The sequence below is a fragment of the Musa acuminata genome, chromosome BXJ1-10 (genome assembly GCF_036884655.1).
Source record: "Musa acuminata AAA Group cultivar baxijiao chromosome BXJ1-10, Cavendish_Baxijiao_AAA, whole genome shotgun sequence".
Lineage (NCBI taxonomy): Eukaryota > Viridiplantae > Streptophyta > Magnoliopsida > Zingiberales > Musaceae > Musa > Musa acuminata.
The window spans coordinates 23,078,257-23,098,732 of NC_088336.1; the positions used below are offsets into that span (position 1 = coordinate 23,078,257).

The 20,476-nt window shown below is 40.1% G+C and overlaps 2 protein-coding genes across 2 annotated transcripts; both read right to left on the reverse strand.

The window, feature by feature from the left end:
- Positions 1–361: 361 nt before the first annotated feature.
- Positions 362–5,235, reverse strand: LOC104000771 (nucleoside hydrolase 3). The gene is made up of 12 exons (XM_065085493.1): positions 4,881–5,235; positions 4,497–4,676; positions 4,310–4,420; positions 3,863–4,192; positions 3,537–3,713; positions 3,161–3,448; positions 2,883–3,005; positions 2,488–2,685; positions 2,172–2,407; positions 1,822–2,026; positions 1,415–1,723; positions 362–1,337 (listed from the first exon to the last, which is right to left on the reverse strand). Exons 1-12 carry the CDS (start codon positions 5,061–5,063, stop codon positions 1,053–1,055), a joined length of 2,625 nt encoding a protein of 874 aa, XP_064941565.1. The 5' UTR covers positions 5,064–5,235; the 3' UTR covers positions 362–1,052.
- A 3,088-nt stretch (positions 5,236–8,323) lies between these two features.
- On the reverse strand, positions 8,324–18,760 carry LOC135595569 (LEC14B protein-like). The gene is made up of 10 exons (XM_065086665.1): positions 18,618–18,760; positions 17,940–18,426; positions 17,731–17,850; positions 15,735–15,812; positions 14,038–14,214; positions 13,583–13,660; positions 10,984–11,159; positions 9,651–9,806; positions 9,436–9,496; positions 8,324–8,915 (listed from the first exon to the last, which is right to left on the reverse strand). The coding sequence occupies exons 2-10, from the start codon at positions 18,327–18,329 to the stop codon at positions 8,703–8,705; spliced, it is 1,449 nt and encodes a 482-aa protein (XP_064942737.1). The 5' UTR covers positions 18,330–18,426; positions 18,618–18,760; the 3' UTR covers positions 8,324–8,702.
- Positions 18,761–20,476: the final 1,716 nt, after the last annotated feature.

Consider the following 20,476-nt stretch of genomic DNA (forward strand, 5'->3'; position numbering starts at 1 on the left):
TATTTTGTCGAGGTGTACGCATGAGCATTAGTATCATACATAACGTATGTGGGATAGAAATGACATCCCCAAGTAACACAGTGACAAATCCTAAAACATTATAGTGCTTCAGATCTATCATCAACTATAATCCATAAATGCTGACAAAGCTTCCAACTCTATAGGCGGGTTCAAAACATGTACAGAAAGCCATTAATGTGTATAAGAATCAAAATTATTCATTGTCATTCCAAATCTTGTGTTTTGTTATATTGGCGAAGAAAATCACAATCGAGTGATCCAAAATGAAAGCTGTGGAAGAAAAAAAGCTTAAGATATTAACCACCGTCCATGACCGATCCACCCACGAATAAAACGAACAGTCTGTTGTAGTTCAAGAATCCTTGTTCGCTTTCTCTTCCGAGGAGGGATCGTCGCCTTAAGCGATGGAACCGGCGATGACATCTGTCATGACTTAGCTCGGTGCGGAGGACGGGATTGTAGTAGTCGGCGCGGGCGGCCATACACTTATTGAGCGAGTGGCTCACCTCCAAGCACTCGCCGGAGGTATCCGTGCCGCTCCTCTCGGCGTCCATGACGCACTTCTCCCAAGCAATGAAGCCGTCCTTGCTGCTGCCGCCGCCGCACTCCAATTCCTCCTCCCCCTGCTTCGATCCCACATATAGAGCTTCAGTGGAAGAGGGGGAATCAGCAGGAGGCGTGGAGACTCTGGATTCTCGGTCGTAGTGGATCGAGGGAGGAGGTATTTTAATTGAATAATGTTGTAAATTTCTAACGGAAAAAAATTAATGTTCACAGCAACATTTATAAATTGAGAATATATATGGAAGGAAAATAGGATTATGGTTGCCTATTAATTTACTACAAGAAGGATTAGTGAATTCAATACATGAATTAGATGCTTCGTGTGGGTTTATGTTGCATTGGAAGCAAATACATGGATCTTTGTATGGCCTACAGGCATTTTACAGATCGTATACCTTTCATTTCTGTTTATTATTTGCATGCAAAAGAAACTTCCTATAGGGTATCATGCCGAATGTTCCACCGCTTCATTTAGGCGGTGTCCTCCATATCTTCTGCTGTTCCTCAAAGCTCCCAATCACTGCAGACTGCTGCTTATCACCTAACAAATCTCCAAGCAGCTTGTAATATGCCTCGCTGTCAAATTCATCCACTATGTTCACTAACTTTCCATATCTTTTGTCTACTGTAATCTGCCCGTCCAGGCTCATGTTCCCAGTTAAAACAGTAATCTTCTCCGTTTGCATCGTTGCGTTTAGTTTAGAATGTTCAACCAAGAAAACTGCACCAAGGACTTCCCCCAGAAATATTTCCTGCAGCACCACAAGAAAAAGAACAAACAGTAAGCGCACAATAGGATACAAGCGGCAAAGAAATGCTGGTAAACTACCATGTGATTGTATAGTTTTGGTTGCTTCTGCTGCAGTTTGTCGAGCAATGACAGCAAGCTATGTGCAAAAATGGACTCAGGAGTCTTCTCTGCAATCTTTAAGTTTTGTAAGGTCCTCTTAAAGGAGCTCACTTTCTGCTGAGCACTGAGAGGAATAAGCGTGATCCTAAGATTCGACTCCATTACCTTCTTCGCAGCTACAGGGTCAAGGAACATGTTGAACTCGGCGAACTCGTTCGAAGGAACCGTGAAGACGTTTCCTCTCTTATTTTTCCCATCGATCACTTGCCCACCGACTACGTAAACATCCTGCAATCAGAGAAGAAGTGCAAGAACTCTCTAGTTCAAGATTTTCTCCTTTCAGATCGATTCAAGAAACTATAAACTTATCAACAGATTCGACTGACCTGTATAACTTCAGCTGCACTTTTGTCCAGATCAATAATGTTGGCTAAGTTAGTAAGAGGTCCATTTGTCAGTACAGTGAGCTTTTCCCCTGGCTGCAGTGCCCTCGAGATGGACTGCCAAACTTCCAGAGCTAATGCCTGTCTAAGTTTAGGCTGATCAGTGTTTCCTAGTGCTCCAAACCTCACAGGATTTTCAACTGTGTAGCTGGAATAAATTGCAACATACTTGGCATTAGAAAGACACAAGTAAAGAATAAACATCAGAGTTAGTAATGCATTTCCTTCTCGACAGAAAGATCTAAATATTTCCTTTGAATCCAACAGCCGTTGCAGGATGCAAGAAAATGTACCTCCTGGGACTCCGGGGCAGTGTTCGACCAAGTCCATAGAGTGTATCGGAGTCGAGAAGTCCACCACTGCCCTGTGGAATGGCCTTCACGTACTTGCATCCGAGACTTGGTGCGCCTAAAGCAGTGAGATTTCCCAGACCAACCGGAACATCATCACGGCCCATCATGTGCAGCACATCGTAGATGATGTCTATGGTGGCGGCGGTTGCCCATCCATTGCCGCTCACTAGTATTCCCTATGAACAAAGTGGATGACAGCAACAAGGATTAGAATTGGTATTCTTGTTTTCCTTAAGTTCATGCATCAGACTGCAACCTTGAGGTCTACGATATCCACAGGAGCTTTGAGCAGATAGATGAGTGCAATGAAGTCTCCAGCGCTCATGTCCATGTCCAACACCACCGGCCTTCCCCGCGTTCGACTTGTACGATTTGGCTTGTAGAGGATTTCTCTGTAAAAAGGGAACTCTGTTATGAAGTTGAAACGCCCAGACGGGTGGTGGACATTGAGAACCTGCGTTTCAAAGCGAGCACGCTGTTATGTTTCAGGTATACTTCACTGCAGACATGGAATCATCTTAAGTCTGTGACATGATAAATTTGGCATTTCAAAGCATGTAGAAATGAAGCTTTTCTTGCATCTGGAATACAGATCATTTATTCACATGGTGGTCGATGTAACATGAACAATCAGTGGTTCCAAACACTTACATCCAGAAAGCTTTTGAAGAACTGCCTGTTTAATGGACTGTGAACATCTTGGTTAGGTTTTGCTTCCTGTGCAACAAGTACTTGAACTGCTTCTGGACCGGCTTCTTCCTTGGTGTACCCATCCTGAATGTGCAAAACCCTCGCATATCACTAATTGAAAGTGCAGAAGATAGTGCGGGAAGGAAGAAGACGAAGAGGATACAATGAGGCCTACAAACGTTTTACTGTAGCTATGTAATGCAGCATATGGATTCCCACTTGTTAAAGGTTGGAGCTACCTGGCATATCCCTCTGTCGCTTCCCTTCACAATGCAAAATGGATCTTGAAGGCCAGTTTGAACATGACCACTGTGCACTCCACCTTTCTGCAGATTGAACTTTGGAACGGCACGCCCATCAAAAAAGGGATTGGAGCCATCACGCACACCATATGGTTCGTTTGAAGTAACGACTGTTATGTTCAGATATTTCATCTCTGCGAATTCATTCTCACCATCATAGTTGTCCGATTTGCTCATGATCTCTATGGCCACACCAGAAGTGAAGGAGTCCCACATGAAGTAGCTCTGCAAGTAGAATCCAAATGACAAGCTGCCCGTGATCAGAAAACATTGCACCAGCCAAGTACTGATAGAAACCTCATGAAGAACTCACTGTGTAGAACTGGTTGTCGAACCAGTTATCCCGAATGATTTTTAGAGATTTGAAACAGTATTGTGCCTCAAATGTTTCTTGCTGCTGTTGGAACGCATCAAAAAATTCCTCATTGATGGGGATAGTGTTGGTCGAATCAAGTGGAACGAGAGTAACTGGAATCCCGGCATGAAAGACCTGCCTCAATGCAGTAGACATCAAATGAACTAGTCTTTCTGTGTTTATGGAAACTAAATTAGAACTTGCACTGCACACAAGCAGTATTGCTTGATTCTAGCAGAACTGTATTCAACTCAAAACAGATCCATGTATGACGGACTATTCACCTGGTATGCAGCAAAAGGATCTCCAAATATATTGAACTCTGCATAAGGATTGCTGATGTATCCTGTAAACAGGTTCCCCTTACGGTCACAGTGCTGAGGCTCGCAAGAAGTGCTTGCATTGTTTGTGCAGCAAGGGTTCTTCGACTTTACACCACCTCCCATAATATAGATGTGCTCGATGTTCTTCTTCAGATGTGGGTTGGTCATGAGAAACAAAGCAATGTTGGTGTGAGATCCAATAACAAAGAGCACAGTAGGGCCAGCAGAGACTGTGTCAATCAGAACTTTTTGAGCTGTGGGTTGCTGAAGAGGAATGTAACGCCTTCTGCCCTGGTGTTTTCAGGCACAAGCAGGATGTAGGCATCAGATCATTGAGAAGACCATGAAAGGTCGAAGAGCATGATCATGAACTATCAGAATTCAACCATTACTAGTTGAATTGAGTACCTGAGGTAGGAAGCTCCTACGCAAGCCATAGTTAGTGTTGACATCTAATCTTCCATGACCACCTACCGGAATCGCTTGTCGATAACGGCAGTCGCCTGCCGTCGACATTCCCTGATATTTGCCTACGGTTAGCGCCTGGTTTCGCAGAAGCCGATAATATATAAGAATAAGAACCTTGTAGATGTACCTGTTCTATTAGGGGGAGATAGCCACCAACGTGCGGGAGTATGGTGCCGTCGTCCAGTATTCCACCATCACCTCCGACTCCGACGGGAATGTCGTCCCGGTTCATCATGTAAAGGATGTCGTACACATGATTGACAGCATGCCCTGCATCGGTCCATGCATTCGCGCTAATCGTAATAGCCTGAAATGATCATGCATGCCACCCAGAATTATGCAAGCAAATACCACTCCATGAGGTTTAGGTTTAAATTTTTGATTCATGAGTTCTATTCGTCACTGCGGTAATGGAGATCACGACTGCAGGTCCGGATGAGAAAACAGTCCCTTTGATCGGACATCACTGACACAAGCAATGTCATTACTGGATGAATGGCGGGAATCAAACCTTGAGGTCGAACTGCGATCGGTTCTGCTTCAACAGGTACAGAAGCGCGAAGAAGTCATCGGTATCCATGTCCGTGTCCAAGAGAATCCGGCGAGGCTTCGCGTCCACCACGCAGGATTTCCAACCAAGGAATTCCATCAACACAAGGAACAGAAGCCCCACACTCCTTGCGGTTCTCATCATCTCTTCCCCAAACGAGCATGCAAAGGAATCACCAGGCCAATCACCAACCTTCGCTTCAAATACTAGACGATTCTTGACCTCAAAGTACACATGATTAACAGCATGCCCTGCATCGGTCCATGCATTCGCGCTAATCGTAATGGCCTGAAATCATCATGCATCTCAATCAGAATTATGCTATCAAACACAACTTCGTGAGGTTTAGGTTTAGCCTTTTGTTTCATGTTCTAAGTGCGTTCCTCTCTTGTTCATTGTGGTGATGTGAATGGAGATCACGACTGCAGGTACTGAAGAGAGACCAGTCCTTGTGATGGAACTCTGATCGCTAACACAAGCAATGTCATAACCAGATGAATGGCGGGAATCAAACCTTGAGGTCGAACTGCGATCGGTTCTGCTTCTACGGGTACAGAAGCGCAAAGAAATCATCGGTATCCATGTCCGTGTCCAAGAGAAGCCGGCGAGGCTTCGCTTCCACGGCGCAGGATTTCCAGCCAAGGAATCCCATCAGCACAAGAAACAGGAGCACCACAGTCCTTCCCGTTCTCATCCTCTCCTCCCCAACCAAGCATGCAAAAGAATCTCAGCAAGCCAATCACCAACCTCAACTATAAAACACGAGACGATTCTTGACCTGAAAGCAAACTCACATCTTTCTTCTAGCAGACTCGCTCCACCAACGCACACAAACATAAACTTACACAGGTGGAGCGAAGGATTGGTGAGAGGAAGAAGGAAGAGGTGAGGGTGGACCGGAGAAGGAAGAGGTGGCATCCCGCAACACCTCAGTTGGCTGCCATGCAGATGTAGCAAGAGCCACCATGCATTGACTATAATTGTATGTTAGTCAAACATCCAAGCAATGCGCCGAAGCCACGAAATTGCTGTGGGTGGACGTGAATGATGAGATCAAACAGTGGCAAAAGACTACTAGGTGATGAAATCTATCGTCATGAAGAGTTCTTCGCCCAACCTTGACGCAAACAGCACATGGAGATGGGTGATTTCTCGTTCTCATCATGTCTCAGGCGTCCACTGTACTCGTCAACTTAGCCACCTTGCTTATTCGCCGTGGTTGAGTGACTTGGATTTATGCCAAAACATTCCATCATCCGCTTCTGAATCTTATTGCTTTGATCATTTTACACATCAAAGACTAGATGGCGGGTGGCAGCCGGCAGACTGGACTAATTGGATGTTTATGATCGTCTTTTCTCGATATGTTTAACAAACATTTGTTTGGATTCATCTCACTGTTACATTAAGGTTTGAGAGCAACAAGCAGAACATAGTGTGGGATCACTGAAATTTCCTGTTTGACATTTGTTACTTGTTCTATGTTCTTGAGAGAGCATCAGCTAACTCTGTTCAATACAAGATTTTTTCTTGTTCTATGTGTTTGCGTCAATGTCTTTTCTATCAATGACTGTGGCCCTCTAACTTTGTCTTCCTCTCTCTTTTATCACCTTCACAGTCATGGTGGAAAGATGGAACATTCTGACAATTACACTTGACAGATCCAGCAAACATAATGTAGCCTACTTGAATGTTTCTTATGCTGTGACATGCAAAGCTCAGAGCTTGAGATGTAGCAAGGGCTGTCATACATATCTGGAAGCAATTGTCTATGTTGCATGCCTATAACTAGCTTACGAGTTTCCTAAGTCTTTGATTCCATCAGGTTGATTAAGAAGAGATGCTTACTATTTTATGATGTGAAGCTGAACTGAGGCCTCAGGTGCAGCAGATGTGGATTGAATGCTTGTCATGCTTGCAAGTTAAAATGATCCATTGACCCAGCAACCATAAGCAGGATGAGCACATGACTGTAGGTGTTTTGTATTCTTATACATCTCAACTAGTATAAAAAAAAAAAAGCTTGGATGTAACCAGAATCATTGATCTAATAAACTTAAATCACTTCAAGCAAAGACAAAGTATGATAAGATGGGCCAGTGTTTCTTGGAGTCTTTCTTCACCTGTAATGACATCATCCTTCATCTTCCTTGAGCCTTGAACAATGAACAAAGGGAGAGGCAAAGAGGGAAGAGTGTCCTCCATAACCATGGACTTTCAGAGAAGTCAGAAGTTGGCCCCCCTGAATCCCCTTCTATCTGAATCCCTGGGGTCAGCCACCCAATCAGTCATCACAAAGATCAATGTAGTTCTGTCATATAAAAAATTAGCTGGGTGGTGTCATCTCATTATAAACTAATCAAGCCACATTTATGGATGGAGTTGCATCATGTTGAGTTTTAATATGGAGTGGTATCAATCTTATGTGATGAAAACAAGACAGAGAAAGACTAGTTTAGTCATTTGGAACCTGATTTTTGTGGCATTTTTTTTATCTATTTAAAATGTGAAAAAACCAAAACAAGAGTCAAAATTTTTTTCTTGTTTTTCTTTATGGTATGAATATTTTTTTCCTACAAACATGAGGACAAAATAAATAGCAAAAACACATGTTGCCTGGTTTCCAATCAAACAAGAGAGACAAGGGACCAACTTTCCATTAGTTATTGTCTTTGGATGAGAGGTGAGAGGTATCCTCCAATGAAGCAAATCAAAACCATACAAGTCAAGACAAAGGTTTCCTTTGACCTCTCATCAACCTAATCCATGGACTCCAGGACAGCTGAAGTTTCAGCCATGAAGAAGCTTCCTTCCTCTTTCTTTACATTCATTATTACCCTTCACATATAAGCCAATGACCACAATGGAACACTTCTGGCTCCCACTTGTTCTTTCTTTATTATCTTTTACTGAAGCTTCTCATAAACAAACACCATGCAACGATTTGTTCTAATCTCTAAGGCACTACCCAAAGAGAGATAATAAGATATTGGGGATGATTAGATTCACTTAAGAAATTAGGGTTTCTTGTGGATGAGATTTTGATTCATTCCATCATTACAAATGCCTTGACGGACTTATCATAATTTGGTTAGCATAAGCTCGATGTTTATTTAGGTACCATTAAACCATACCAAATGAGAGGAGGTGGATGCCCACTTTATCTGCACTTTGCATGTTATGGAGAACGAATCATCTCTATCTGCACTCTTTTTCTTTGGTTGACATGATTCTGGTTGAATTCATCCATTCACAGATAGAATGAACTGTATAGTTAACACCTCCTCATGACAAAACTGACAATACTGGGATTATTGCATGTAAAAATGGTACACAAAATTACTTGACATTGTATCCGAGAACACCATTCGATATGCACTGAAGATAGAAACACTTGGTTCTCATGCAAAATGCAGTCATTTATCTTGAATGACCCACCTGGATTATTGCATCTTTTGAATGGATGAGTACAAGCATCTCGTTTTTACATAAGAACACACAAGACGGCGCACCAAACATGCAAACGCTTCCATTTTACATTTTTAATTTACTTGACAAATTACATGTGATGATTCTATGTTATGTGGCTAATATGTGCATAAGCCTCATGATATATATGGTATGAAAGGTAAAGGTGGTTATGGGAGACCATACTTGTCATGGGCTTGTTGCATTCTTAGGACTTGAGTGGTAGATTTTGCCTTCAGATTCTAGTTGGCGAGTGATAAAAGTGGTTTTGCCTCCTGGTAAGAGTTGATTCTGAGCTATGAAATTTTATGCTCCTCAGAGATACATGACACGGAACATTTGGTCTTCGATGGATCCTCCTCTGATCTTGTTATTGGTGGCATGGACTGCATCATTCCCTGGGAATTCCCATCGAGTAATCTGGCCATCCCAAGAAGAGCTGACGAGCAAAGGGTAGTAGGGGTGCCAGCTGCAGTCTCTTACAGTCAACTGATGGCACTGCAGTCGTGCAACATGATCTCCACTCACCTGAAACACTCAATTAGTCTGATTCCAGTTTTTTTTCATAAATCTACAATATTCAGGATGCCCAATATGTTGTGAAGGTTCAGCAATTTGCTTTAAAATGAACGAATAGCAATTCTAAGTTGGTTAAGGTGACCTTAGTCAGGATTGTGACCACATATCAGATAGCTTTCCAGACTCAAACTCCTCAATGAGAATCTTTGCTTTCTAAGGTTACTGCCAAAGATGACGTGAACACTCGAAGGACAAAAAAGAGACAAATATGATACTGTAGTATGCAAGAATTTATATTATACTGCTAAACTGCAATTAGACAAAGTCATGGGAAATTATTTTTTGACGAAGGTATCAGCTAGCTTGGCTAGTAAAGATCCTAATAATTTATCGCAAGTTCCTAGGCTCGAATCCCGCCTGCGCCACTTACTCTTTCCAAAAAAACACTATTCTTTGATCTTTAATTTATAATGCAGATGCAGCAAAACATGGTTAAAACAGTGACAGACAAGAAAAAGCTTTGACATACCACATCATATATGTAGACGCAAGTGTCATGAGATCCAGTATAAATGTACTTTTGGCCAGTGCTGAAAAAAGAGAGAAGTAAATGTGAGTGATTTAAAGAACGAATATGAGAATTATTAAAAAATTTAATTATTTTAAGAATACCAAATTAAAATGCTTACTCCACTAAAAACAGAAAAGTTAAAATGACAGAAAGAAACATACTCTTGACATTACCTCTTTGAGGGGGAAAAATAACAGCGTATTAGAGTACGTAAAACTGAATGGCCTCTGTATGCAGCTACTGACATATCATTTGGATGTTTTAGATGTTTATTCTGAGGTGGATACTGTGAGTATCTGTAATCCCAACCAGAAGTTCTCGTCTTTGGACTGCATGAGTGAGTTGTGGCAATGGAATCAGAAGAGTAACTTCACAAAACAAGAAATTCAATCTGTACAGGTCAGACTTATTACTCATGTATCTTGACTCAAGCACAGCTGTGTACGGCATCCATGTTCAGCTACTATGACTTATGAAAGTTCAAGCAATACGACTTTCGTCCACATGTCCATGCATTTGAAAAGAAAAACATGATAATGATATGCATATCCTTGCTGCAACTCTATTGTTGGTCCTTTAGCTGAAACGTGGTATAAGGACTATGATCCACAGAGCACAAAAATGACAGGCTTATTTCGCATAATAGCAAATTTGAATTCATTGATTTTGAAAATTAGAGCTTTTCTGTATATCATAGTATTTTTTTACTGATACAGTTAAAAGCCAATTCCCCATATAACTTCTCATTTTTCAGGATCCTAATAGTCAAATTTTTAACAACTCATTAGTTATGACAAATTAATGTTGTATGCACATCATGCATGCTGTTCTATTTTCTGTTCTCTTTCTTATGTTACCACCAGCAGAAGAAGCTATTTTAGGAGAGCTAATAACACTAGTACCTTGGGGAAATCTGAGCTTAATTTATTCATTAAAATATGTTTACAGATTTAGTCTCAAAAAATTGGAAGTGTGCATTAATGCCTTGCCTTGATAATTAATATTCGGTGACATTTTTTGTGGAATTTGATTATTTTGAAATTTTCAGTACTCTTGTATCAGAAATAAGTTAGAATAAACATAAACCAAGAACAGCATTGCATTACAGTAGTTGGCTACCATATATTTCACTGCATGGCCAGATTACAAACATACATCATTTTCTCTTAACTCTTCTAGCATAATTAATTCATAAAATGCCCATTTAAACTTTTGCCAGTTTTACTGGGATGAAGTTCTATTGGATAATTTGAAGTGATCATCAAATGGTTGAGATCAGATAGCATTCAAGTTTTTATTTACACCTAGAACCTGGCACACTCATGATGTGTTACAATGATTGCTTCTATTTGTCTAATTTGGGGTGCCTAAGATGTAGACAAGAGACAGTTAACTTGCCTCTTAAATTAGTAGTCTAAAATCCAACACACACTGCTATGCATTTTATCTACAAATTTGCGACCTGTGAAAAAAGAAAAGTAAAGTTGAATAGGAACTAACACATACCAATTTGTACCAGAAGACATTTTTCGGATGTCCCACAGCTTGATAGTTTGATCTTTACTATTTGAAATAAAATACCGACCATCTCCATGGCTATCGATGAAAGTAATTCCTTCTAAATGGCCAGTCAAAACTCCAGCAGCTTGTCTTTCTGTGACAAAGCAACGCCTGTCCCAGACCTGACAATTGTGCACATTCTTATTTATTGAATTTTGTGATTGAACAAACTTATCCAAGGTACAGATCAATTTAAATACTAAATAAATTTATTTTAATTCACCTAAAATAAAGACTGGAAACAGGAATGATACTATAATTCTTGATATGCTGAATCATGAATGTTTCAGGATAAGAACATGAGCAAGAGTAGTTATAAAATATACAAAACTGGAGAACTTGCTAGTCAAGGAAATCATGGCTTTTTGGTAGAAAAATACATCTGGAAACTTGCTACTCAAGGACATCATATCTTTTTGGGAGAAAAAAAATCATTTGAGGATATGTGAAGAATATTCTAGTTGTCCTATCCTAGGTATTGTCCAAAACAAAGTTCGTAATTTCGTACCGTACTGGAGAATCTGGTACGTTATATATATATATATATATATATATATATATATATATATATATGGTCTGCAGTACCGATCTGTACCGCCCGGTACGGGCGGTACGTACCAGTCCGACAGGCTTCCGGTACACGGACCGCCTATTACCAGTCCGACACTGTAGCAACACTGTAGCTTGGCACGCCCGAGTATACCGCTCGATACACCTGGGTGTACCGCTCGGTATACCGTACCGTACCGGTACCGAGCCCAGGTCAAAATTCCGGTACGGTATTGCGGACCTTGTATATATATATATATATATATATATATATATATAAAAGTAAAAAGAAAAGAAATTGCGACGTCGCCTCGTTTTTCTACCCACGTGGGGAGAAGAAACCAAGGTTTCCTTCTCCCCGTGCAAAAAAGGGCGACGAGGCGACGTCGTTGCCTCGTTTTTTCTGCCCGCGCGGGGAGAATAAACGTCGCCTCGACAACACTCAGTTTCTTCTCCCCGCGATGTCGCCGAGGTTTCTTCTCCCCACGCAGATAAGGAAAAGTCACCGACGACGCCAAGGTCTTGTCGCCTCAGACAAAAAGGAGGCAACATCTCATCTGTGATGTCCTGTGAGGGAGGGCGGCGACAAATCAGGATCATTGATGGAGAGCAATGCCGGATCTCTAGGTTCTCCCTTTTCTTCTCCCTCTTCTTCTCCCTTGGCTAATACCACCCGATAACGGGCGACGACAGTCGAAATCGACCGTCACCGACCGATTTAGGATGGTAATGGGGCGGAAACAACCCCAATCGACGGTACCGTCCAGTAGTGGACGATCTACGTACCAGTCTGTTGACGGGCGGTATTATTTAAAATTAGAATCCTTGGTCCAAAATTCATCTGACTCTTCATCATCTCCTTGGATATGATCATATGGAGGTGTCATAATCCCCAACAAGATAATACCTGACATTCTCATAACGACACATACAGAGTCCAATATTCACTTATGGGGTTCCCATGCCCAACTAATTCACAGCACCTTGTATCTAAACCATCTTGGCTTGCAAACGAAAAGGTAAACCATCTATGCATGTGGTAACCGACATAGTGGGATCTGCAAAATTGATTAAATTGACCTCCAACAATCAACCTATATGCTTACTGTATGTTTATCAGCCCATACAAATGATAAAAATTACCAAAGATTGCAAAGGGAAATGATCTCCTGTTGTTTTAGCACTAAATGATTTTTTCATAAAAATAGCTTGACAAAATAATATTTAAAACCATGCTAAGATATCAAATTTTGTTAAATCATACTAGCTGCATGGTTTTAGATAACAGCACATAACTGGAATACATTTAAAATGCCAATGTCAACAATAAATAATTACCACATGTACTCTTTATTGTGTAATGAGCTACTAGGTTTGGATGGATTACTAGCAATAGAACCTCTTTTTAGAAGCTGCCCACAATCACAAGCATGGCATATCCCAAATCGCCCAAGAATCTGAAGAATTGATAGGAATGAGGAAAGTACAAGATACATTCAACCATCATGGCTCATTAAAATCCCAAGGTTGAGAGTGTGTATGAGGCATATTTGGAATAGGCGTACTGCTTTGTGCACAAAAGGCCTTGATCCAATATACATTTCAGAGAATTGTGAATTGACTGCCACTATCAGATCCTTGTATGCTTTGTAACTCAATAGAAGTTGATGGGTAATGAAGTAGTGACTTATCTCCTGCCCTGCCCTTATATTCTTATGTCCTGCCCTCACATTTAGAATATCTGCCTGATGCTGCAGCTTACGCATCTGAACATCTTAGCCAGTAGAACCTAATGCTTCAAAAGAGTTTTAAGTTTAATTATTCAAGTTTACAAATGACCAAATTTACTACATTGTTCCAGGTCTCCAAGATACAGACAGAAGATTTTGTCAAATGAAACATCTCTGAGCATTTCCACAATGCTGACACTATTTGAAAGGGGAAGTATGATTATGCTTAGAAATGGAGAACACAGTAGTGAAGAACCAGAAAGCACCTTGCAAAGGTTATCATCACTTCCGGAGTATATGACATTCCCAGTTTCATCAGCAAACGCCACTGTGTTCACATCAAACTGGATATATATATGGAAAAAATAGAAGGTATATCAGCTCATACATAAAAGAAGGTATAGCTCATACATAAATGAATTCATTATACATCGTAGAATAGCATAGCTCATACATAAAAGAAGGTATATCAGCTCTCAGTCTTACTGTTTTCCAATTAAATACATTCTTCTATGTTTCAGTTTGCTAAGTATGTCAGCTATCGAACTGAAACCTATAAATTATACAGGAGACACGCCCATCTACATCCAGTTTTCTGCATGTGGCCAGACATTATTTGCACCAAATATGCATGCACAATTGTCGTGATGTGTAAGAGTGGACATAAATGTGTACCTACAACGCTACAATTACTTTCTCCAGGAACAAAACAAACTCGTACCGAATGAGCGGGAAAACGTGATTTTAGTTTGTTTGCTTCAAGGTCATAAACATATATCGAATGGTCACTGCTGCCAGCAACAAGCTCCCGACCATCAGATGAAAATTTTATAGAAAATATGCCAAAAATGCTTTCCACATCCTCATGCATAGAGAAGTCTAATCCTTCATGGATTTCCTGCATGACATTATTAAAAAGAAACTATATGTATCAGGATGTAGAATAATCAATCTGTAAGGATTCAGTAACCTAATGAAAATATTATCTGAAACATCCAAACACAAGAACGTAATTGTAATGAGATTGAACAACGGAAAGATATTATCTGGAGGGTAAATTGGTGTGATCCAATAAACAAAAAGAACATTTTACTTTTGTGTAAGGGTAACACATCTCTATGTACCAATTATGCTCTTATAAGAAGATAACATGGTTACTTTTTTCCTAAGAATTTGCAACTCTATAAAACCTGGTAATACACTGTGGACTCTTCCAGAAAATTTTTGAAGATTAATGGAGGTCTTACTCTGGTGCGCACCACTAGTTTAATTGGGTACCTGATAATGGATACTTTCACAAGCAACTTACTTGTTAACTAATGTCAATTGAGTCCTGTGATATTTTTGAAAATGATTATCTTAAGTGTTTTGACTTTTGTCAACATATGGCAAACAAAGGCAAAACCTTTTAACTAATTTAAACCCAAAGTCCCAAAAGCCGAATAACACCAACAATAGTTTATATAGAAGACCTTTTGGATGTTCAGATCCCTCTAAAGTGTAAGAGTTGTGTGCACTCTAAAGTTAATCAGATATGTCAAATATGGTGATGCATATTATTGAAGAAACTGACTGTTTAACTCTTACTTTGATATAACCAGGCCTCTGTCAAGCAGGTAAGCAAGAAATATGAAACCATGTATCTTCAGATCTCTCTACTGATCAACTTTGAAAGTTGATCGGTGCCAAATTATCACTGACATGGGAGAAATATATAAAAAAGACCATTTCATTTAAAGATTTTTAAGTAGTAGAACACCCTTTAGACTGACTAAATCTGAAATCTTTGGATAGTAGAATACAGGCATGGCTGTATTAAGCATCAGAAGCTTTAGGCTTGAGCCAATTATAGGAGCTAAAATGAAATTATTGCTTAACCTCTTAAATCAGATAAAAGAACATTGAGATGTTTGGAACAAAAGAGAGTTTTATATTTTCCAGTTGTCAATACTGCCCTTATTTCTTGAAATAAGACCAGCCTAAAATAGAGGTATATCGTGTCAACCTTCTTCTGTTTAAGGTAGAATATTACCCAGTTGTGCTCTTGCAAAAACCGCAACTATTGAATGCATCATTATATTTGAAGCCCCAAAATTGAGCAATAAGAAATTGTGCATATATCTACCCACTATGGTCATTATCTTTAATAAGGTATACCAAAGCAAAATTCTCTCAGTAAAGAAAAAAACATTTCTATTTTTCTAGAGTGACATGAGGTGTAGTGATAGGATGGATTTCATGTTCAATGCAAATGAAGATGTGAATAATAGTACTTGCATAATACATTTCTATCTATTAAGTAACAACAGTTGAACTCAGAGCAATATAGAAAAAGGTGATAGCAATTCTAAATAAAAAAACTACACTTTTTGTAGACCCAAAAAAGTTATATGGGCATTTGTGAATCATGAAGCATACTGTAATATTAGCATGTGATTCTGTTGCAGCGGTTCCCATATTAACAATATGAACAATAGGCGTCATACTGGCATAGACCTGCAAAATGTAAGGACCAGAGCTTATAAAACAAATTCTTTATCGGATATTGTAGAACCAGAGCAAAATATAAAAAAGAAACACAAAAAAAAAGCATATACAGTTGTACATATTAGGTTATCCAAAAAAGTTTAAAAAGACTTAGTCTACTGAAAAGATACCTTAAAGCACCCAAAGCAATAAATAGCAATTTACAAGTTTATTTTGTGTTCTGATAGTATAATTAAGTCTAATAGGGTGAATCATTCCTGAAATTATACTGCAAAGTTAGTAATCATATGACAAATAGGTAGACCAACAGCTAAAAAACAGTCCGCTCTTGATTTACATGACATGTTTTGCAAGACTATAATTATTAAGTACTATTTCACATATATAGCCCAAAAGTTTTAAGTAAATTTACGAAACACGTTTTTATTCTGATTTAGCCATCTACTGTCAGTGATATTGCTCAAGGTCCAAGCTTATACGATCAAACAAAGCTTCGTGTTGGCTGTCATCTAAAAAAACTTTATTAGGAAGAACAAAATGAGATTTGACCACTCTGAGTCTTCGTAGTGATATTCCCAAATAGAGCTCAACAATGGGAAATGATCCATGCAGCCAACCCCATGTAGTTGAGAACTTCGGATACTGTGGGTTGCTATTTTTTCATTTGTGAATGATGTAGGCTAGCTTGTAAAAATAAAAACTAGCAAATCTCTGAAACTGCAACTTTATGAAAGTTAAAGAAAACAGAATGTAGAATGATTATAATTTCCTTCAAATTAAATGATCTAATTCACTATAGTTACTTCCATGCATCTACAACTAAACAGAATCAACAGACTGTTGTGAATGTAAACATTGAAAAATTTCAGATTGTACATATGAATAGCCATACTACAAAATGCATGAAAAAATGTTTCTTAGTCAGTTGGAGATTGTTTTATCTAGAAAAAGAAAAAAGAACAACCCCATGAGAATCACCTATATCAAGTACTTATGAATCACATCTACAAGTATTCAGACTGAGAATGTCTTCCAAATTAAGAGGAAACAAACACTAGGGAAAGGAATGGTTTGTTTTGTTTGATGGGGCTTGGTTGATTCTATTTGGCCGGCTTAATGAATTCCTCAATCTCATTCTTTATCAAGAATGATTAAGTTTTTCACTCCTCTGTTCCACCATTATCTTTCTTCAATCCTTACCATTTGATCATATCACATATTACAGAGGTCAAATGCAACCACAGAATTAATCATGAACCTAACTTCCATCACAATAGACATAAAACCCTTGATGGGTTTACTCTCATGCTAACTTTGACTAGAGCATTATAGGGTGGGGTCAGATTCCTTTGTCGGGAATGAACTGCAAAAGAATTGAACATGGTTTAGTGATTACCTACTCCACAGAAACTTCCACCACCAATCGAGACACTACAAAAAGAAAATATAATTCTTTTTCTCTAACACCATTCTCAGCAATCAGGTGCACACAACATTCTCACGACAAACCTTGCTGTTGGCTGCTCATCACTAGGTGGACCTCTCATGCATCACTGGAGCACTCATAGCACCTCTACACTGTAATTCACAAGCCTCTGCCACTTCATGATCCCTCACCTTAAATGTATATAAGGACAACAAATTCCTATTTACAAATTCAGTTCTTAAATCAGTCCCATACCAGAGGACCCATTTAGACTCCATTACCAACATTGCAACAGTTGCCACTATCTAAGCAAGCTTTGCCCACTTTGCAGGATAGAATTAAGAGTGATTAAACCTTAAAAACTTCCAACAACAACTTCATCTATTGAAAATTACCGTTGGCCATCAGTTTTCCAGGAACAAAAGCATGAATCAAGTATCCCCAGGAACAAACAGTTCAATGATGAAGCACTCTTTTACCAAGACTGATCCAGGAACTCACAAGATATCGTCGATCTGGGGAGAGGGATGTATCAGTTATTGTCCATCTCAAGCTTCTGGCACGGATATCCTTTTCCACTTTCCACCCCTTATCGACATTGTAGATTCTTATACGACTTCCCTGTCAAATTTCGAGAAACATGCAATGATAAGGTGGACGCAAAACATATTCTGTTTAAAAATGAATCAATGAGCAATTGCAGCAAACACCTGGAATGCAGCCACAAAGAGTGAACCGTCTTCCGAGAACTGCGAAACATATACTCGGCTATCCATTCTGTCTACAGGCCACGGGCCATTGACAGGCAGATACTGGCCAAGAACATAAGAACAATCGGCGGAGGAGAACCTCCCCCTTCCAGAGACATTAGCCTCTCTTCCTGACAACATCCTGACCGTCGAGATCGGCGCCGTGCGCCTTCCATCGATGCCCTGCCGGACCCGTGCACTAGGCTCGGATCTCAACCGGGTCAGATAAAAGATCTCATTGTCCACATCAAATGTTTCACCATGGCCTCTCCTCAAGCGAGCTGCATCCCCGCCCCGCGCAGTATCATGCATGTCGATGTCCATATCCGGCCTGCTCATGCCATAACCCATCTTGAGATGGTCCTCTGCAGCATAGACTTGTAACTATTCACCAACAGACTCCTTTTTCGCTCCAATTTCAACCTCGATCTTTTTGATGATGATAGTCCTGAAAGATAACACCAACAAGGAGGCAACTGCACAAGTCAGCTAGAAATCTATATAGAATCAGATTGTTTATCACAGTATCTACATCTTCAAACACGAAAAGAATGAAATATTTGTCGATTGTATCAAGATCAAAGAAATTAATCGGAACGCTTGTTCCAAAACCTATGATTCTCTCCGTTGCGAACTTACCCGAGAGTGAACATGGGAGTCGCAGCGAATCCCTTTCCCCCTTACTAGCTGGCCACGGAGGAAAGGAACAAACGTTTCGTGCCTCGAGGACGGATGGGTTTCTTCGATGGTTTTTAGGCAAGGGATGGATACACGGCGCGGGGGCTGAGATGGATCTGATGCAATTCACATTGTAAAGAAGCGGCAGAACGGAGACATCCGTCGGATCTAATGCCCTGCCGCGGTGGCTGTCGGCCGAGACGCGGGACCGGGTCTGTCGCTCGCGTAATGGCGTTCCACGTCGGACGTGGATGCGGGCCCCGCTACGTTTCGTGTGCGGTTGATTCGCGCTGTGCGTGCGGCGATGCGGGCCCGGGACTGGGACATGATAATAAACCTCGAGTTATTTTCCGTCCCTCTCCCCTGCGTCACCCGCCGCGGCACCGGCGCCGCTACGGGTACGATGAGTGGGTCCCAGAGTCACCTCATCGTAGGTAAGGAGCGGGTAGAAAAAGTGGTCGCTGGTTAGCGGCGGAGTAAAGAACGACGGAGAGCACCGGCGACGGAATTTAAGACAGGAGAGAAAGTTAACGACCGAGGCATCTTCTAGAAGCACAGAAGAAACGGATCCGATCGATTACGTCAGGAATATACATCGACAGTGTACATTAGGAGTGACGAGGACATTAGGAGTGCACTGAGTTGAATTGTTGGCGTAGGAAAAAGTAGCGATGTGTCAATGTCAAAAGCATGTCGACTTGGATTAGGAAGTGTTTGAATGCACGAGACGCAATAGAACACACAGAACTATGAGGTGTTCGAACATGAAAAAAGACACGAGAGAGCATTGGAAGCTTATAAACTTAAACCATCTTTACAAAAATGTTACTCTTACGGCGTACACGAGGGTATCTCAGTGTACTCACTTGAATTATCATAAGAAACGATAAAATATATGAGAGACATGAGAGTATTAGAACATACTATCTTAAACTTCTCGAGGGTAGAACAATGAAGATGCATTAGGACATTGAGAGCATATTGGCTTACATTGTATATATAGAAAATATAGCATATAAAGAATGCACGAGGGTGCTTAGGCATATCGATTTAAAATGTACGTTGTATGGAGTATTACATGATAAAGACATGTGAAAGATAGAAATGTGCCAACTTGAAATGCTTAAGCTTGGAGTGTCAAATGTGACAGAAACATAGAGTATTGGAGCATATCAATTTGAACTATCAATATAGGATATGTCAGATATAAGGAGATGCAGGAGAGTGTCAATGGTGTATTATTTTAACTGTGAGTATAGGAGTATCGGATGTTAGAGATATGTGCATAGTGTCTAGGTTATGGGAGAAACATGAGAGCATCGGGTATATACCGGGTTAAGTTATCTATTTAAAAGTGTTGAACACGAGTATCGAGACATGCTAACTTGAATTACACATGCATGGAGCATGCAATGCAAGAGATATTATAAGAACGTGATGATGTACTAACTTGAACTATTTGAGGGGGGAGCATTGAATGTAAAAGACACACGAAGGTGTTGGAGCATGCCAACTTGAATTACCATCTAAGAAGCACCATATATACAACAAGAGGGTACCACGGGCATATCAATGTTAACTAACTATGTAGAAAGTATTAAGCATTAAAAATATACAATGGTGTCAAATTATGTTAACTAGAACTTTGCTTGCTGGAAGAGTTAGATGTGAAAGACACATAAGGGCATCAAGGCTTGTCAACTATAACACATTGTTTCCAAGATGTGATGGTGCATGTGAGGGTATCATAACCAATACCAATCCATTGTAAGTTTTTAAAATATCCCCAAATGTGAGGCATGACAAATTGAATTGTTGAT

Excerpts from the sequence above, each read along its gene's own strand:
- LOC135595569 (XM_065086665.1), bottom strand. The coding sequence starts at position 18,329 with ATGGGTTATGGCATGAGCAGGCCGGATATGGACATCGACATGCATGAT. Across the intron at positions 13,661-14,037 it reads CACGTTTTCCCGCTCATTCG|TTTGATGTGAACACAGTGGC; the intron begins GTACGAGTTTGT and ends ATATATATCCAG. Across the intron at positions 9,807-10,983 it reads ATGTCTTCTGGTACAAATTG|TCCAAAGACGAGAACTTCTG; the intron begins GTATGTGTTAGT and ends TCACTCATGCAG.
- LOC104000771 (XM_065085493.1), bottom strand. The coding sequence starts at position 5,063 with ATGATGAGAACCGCAAGGAGTGTGGGGCTTCTGTTCCTTGTGTTGATG. Across the intron at positions 4,193-4,309 it reads GTAGGAGCTTCCTACCTCAG|GGCAGAAGGCGTTACATTCC; the intron begins GTACTCAATTCA and ends TGAAAACACCAG. Across the intron at positions 2,686-2,882 it reads TCTTCAAAAGCTTTCTGGAT|GTTCTCAATGTCCACCACCC; the intron begins GTAAGTGTTTGG and ends TTTGAAACGCAG.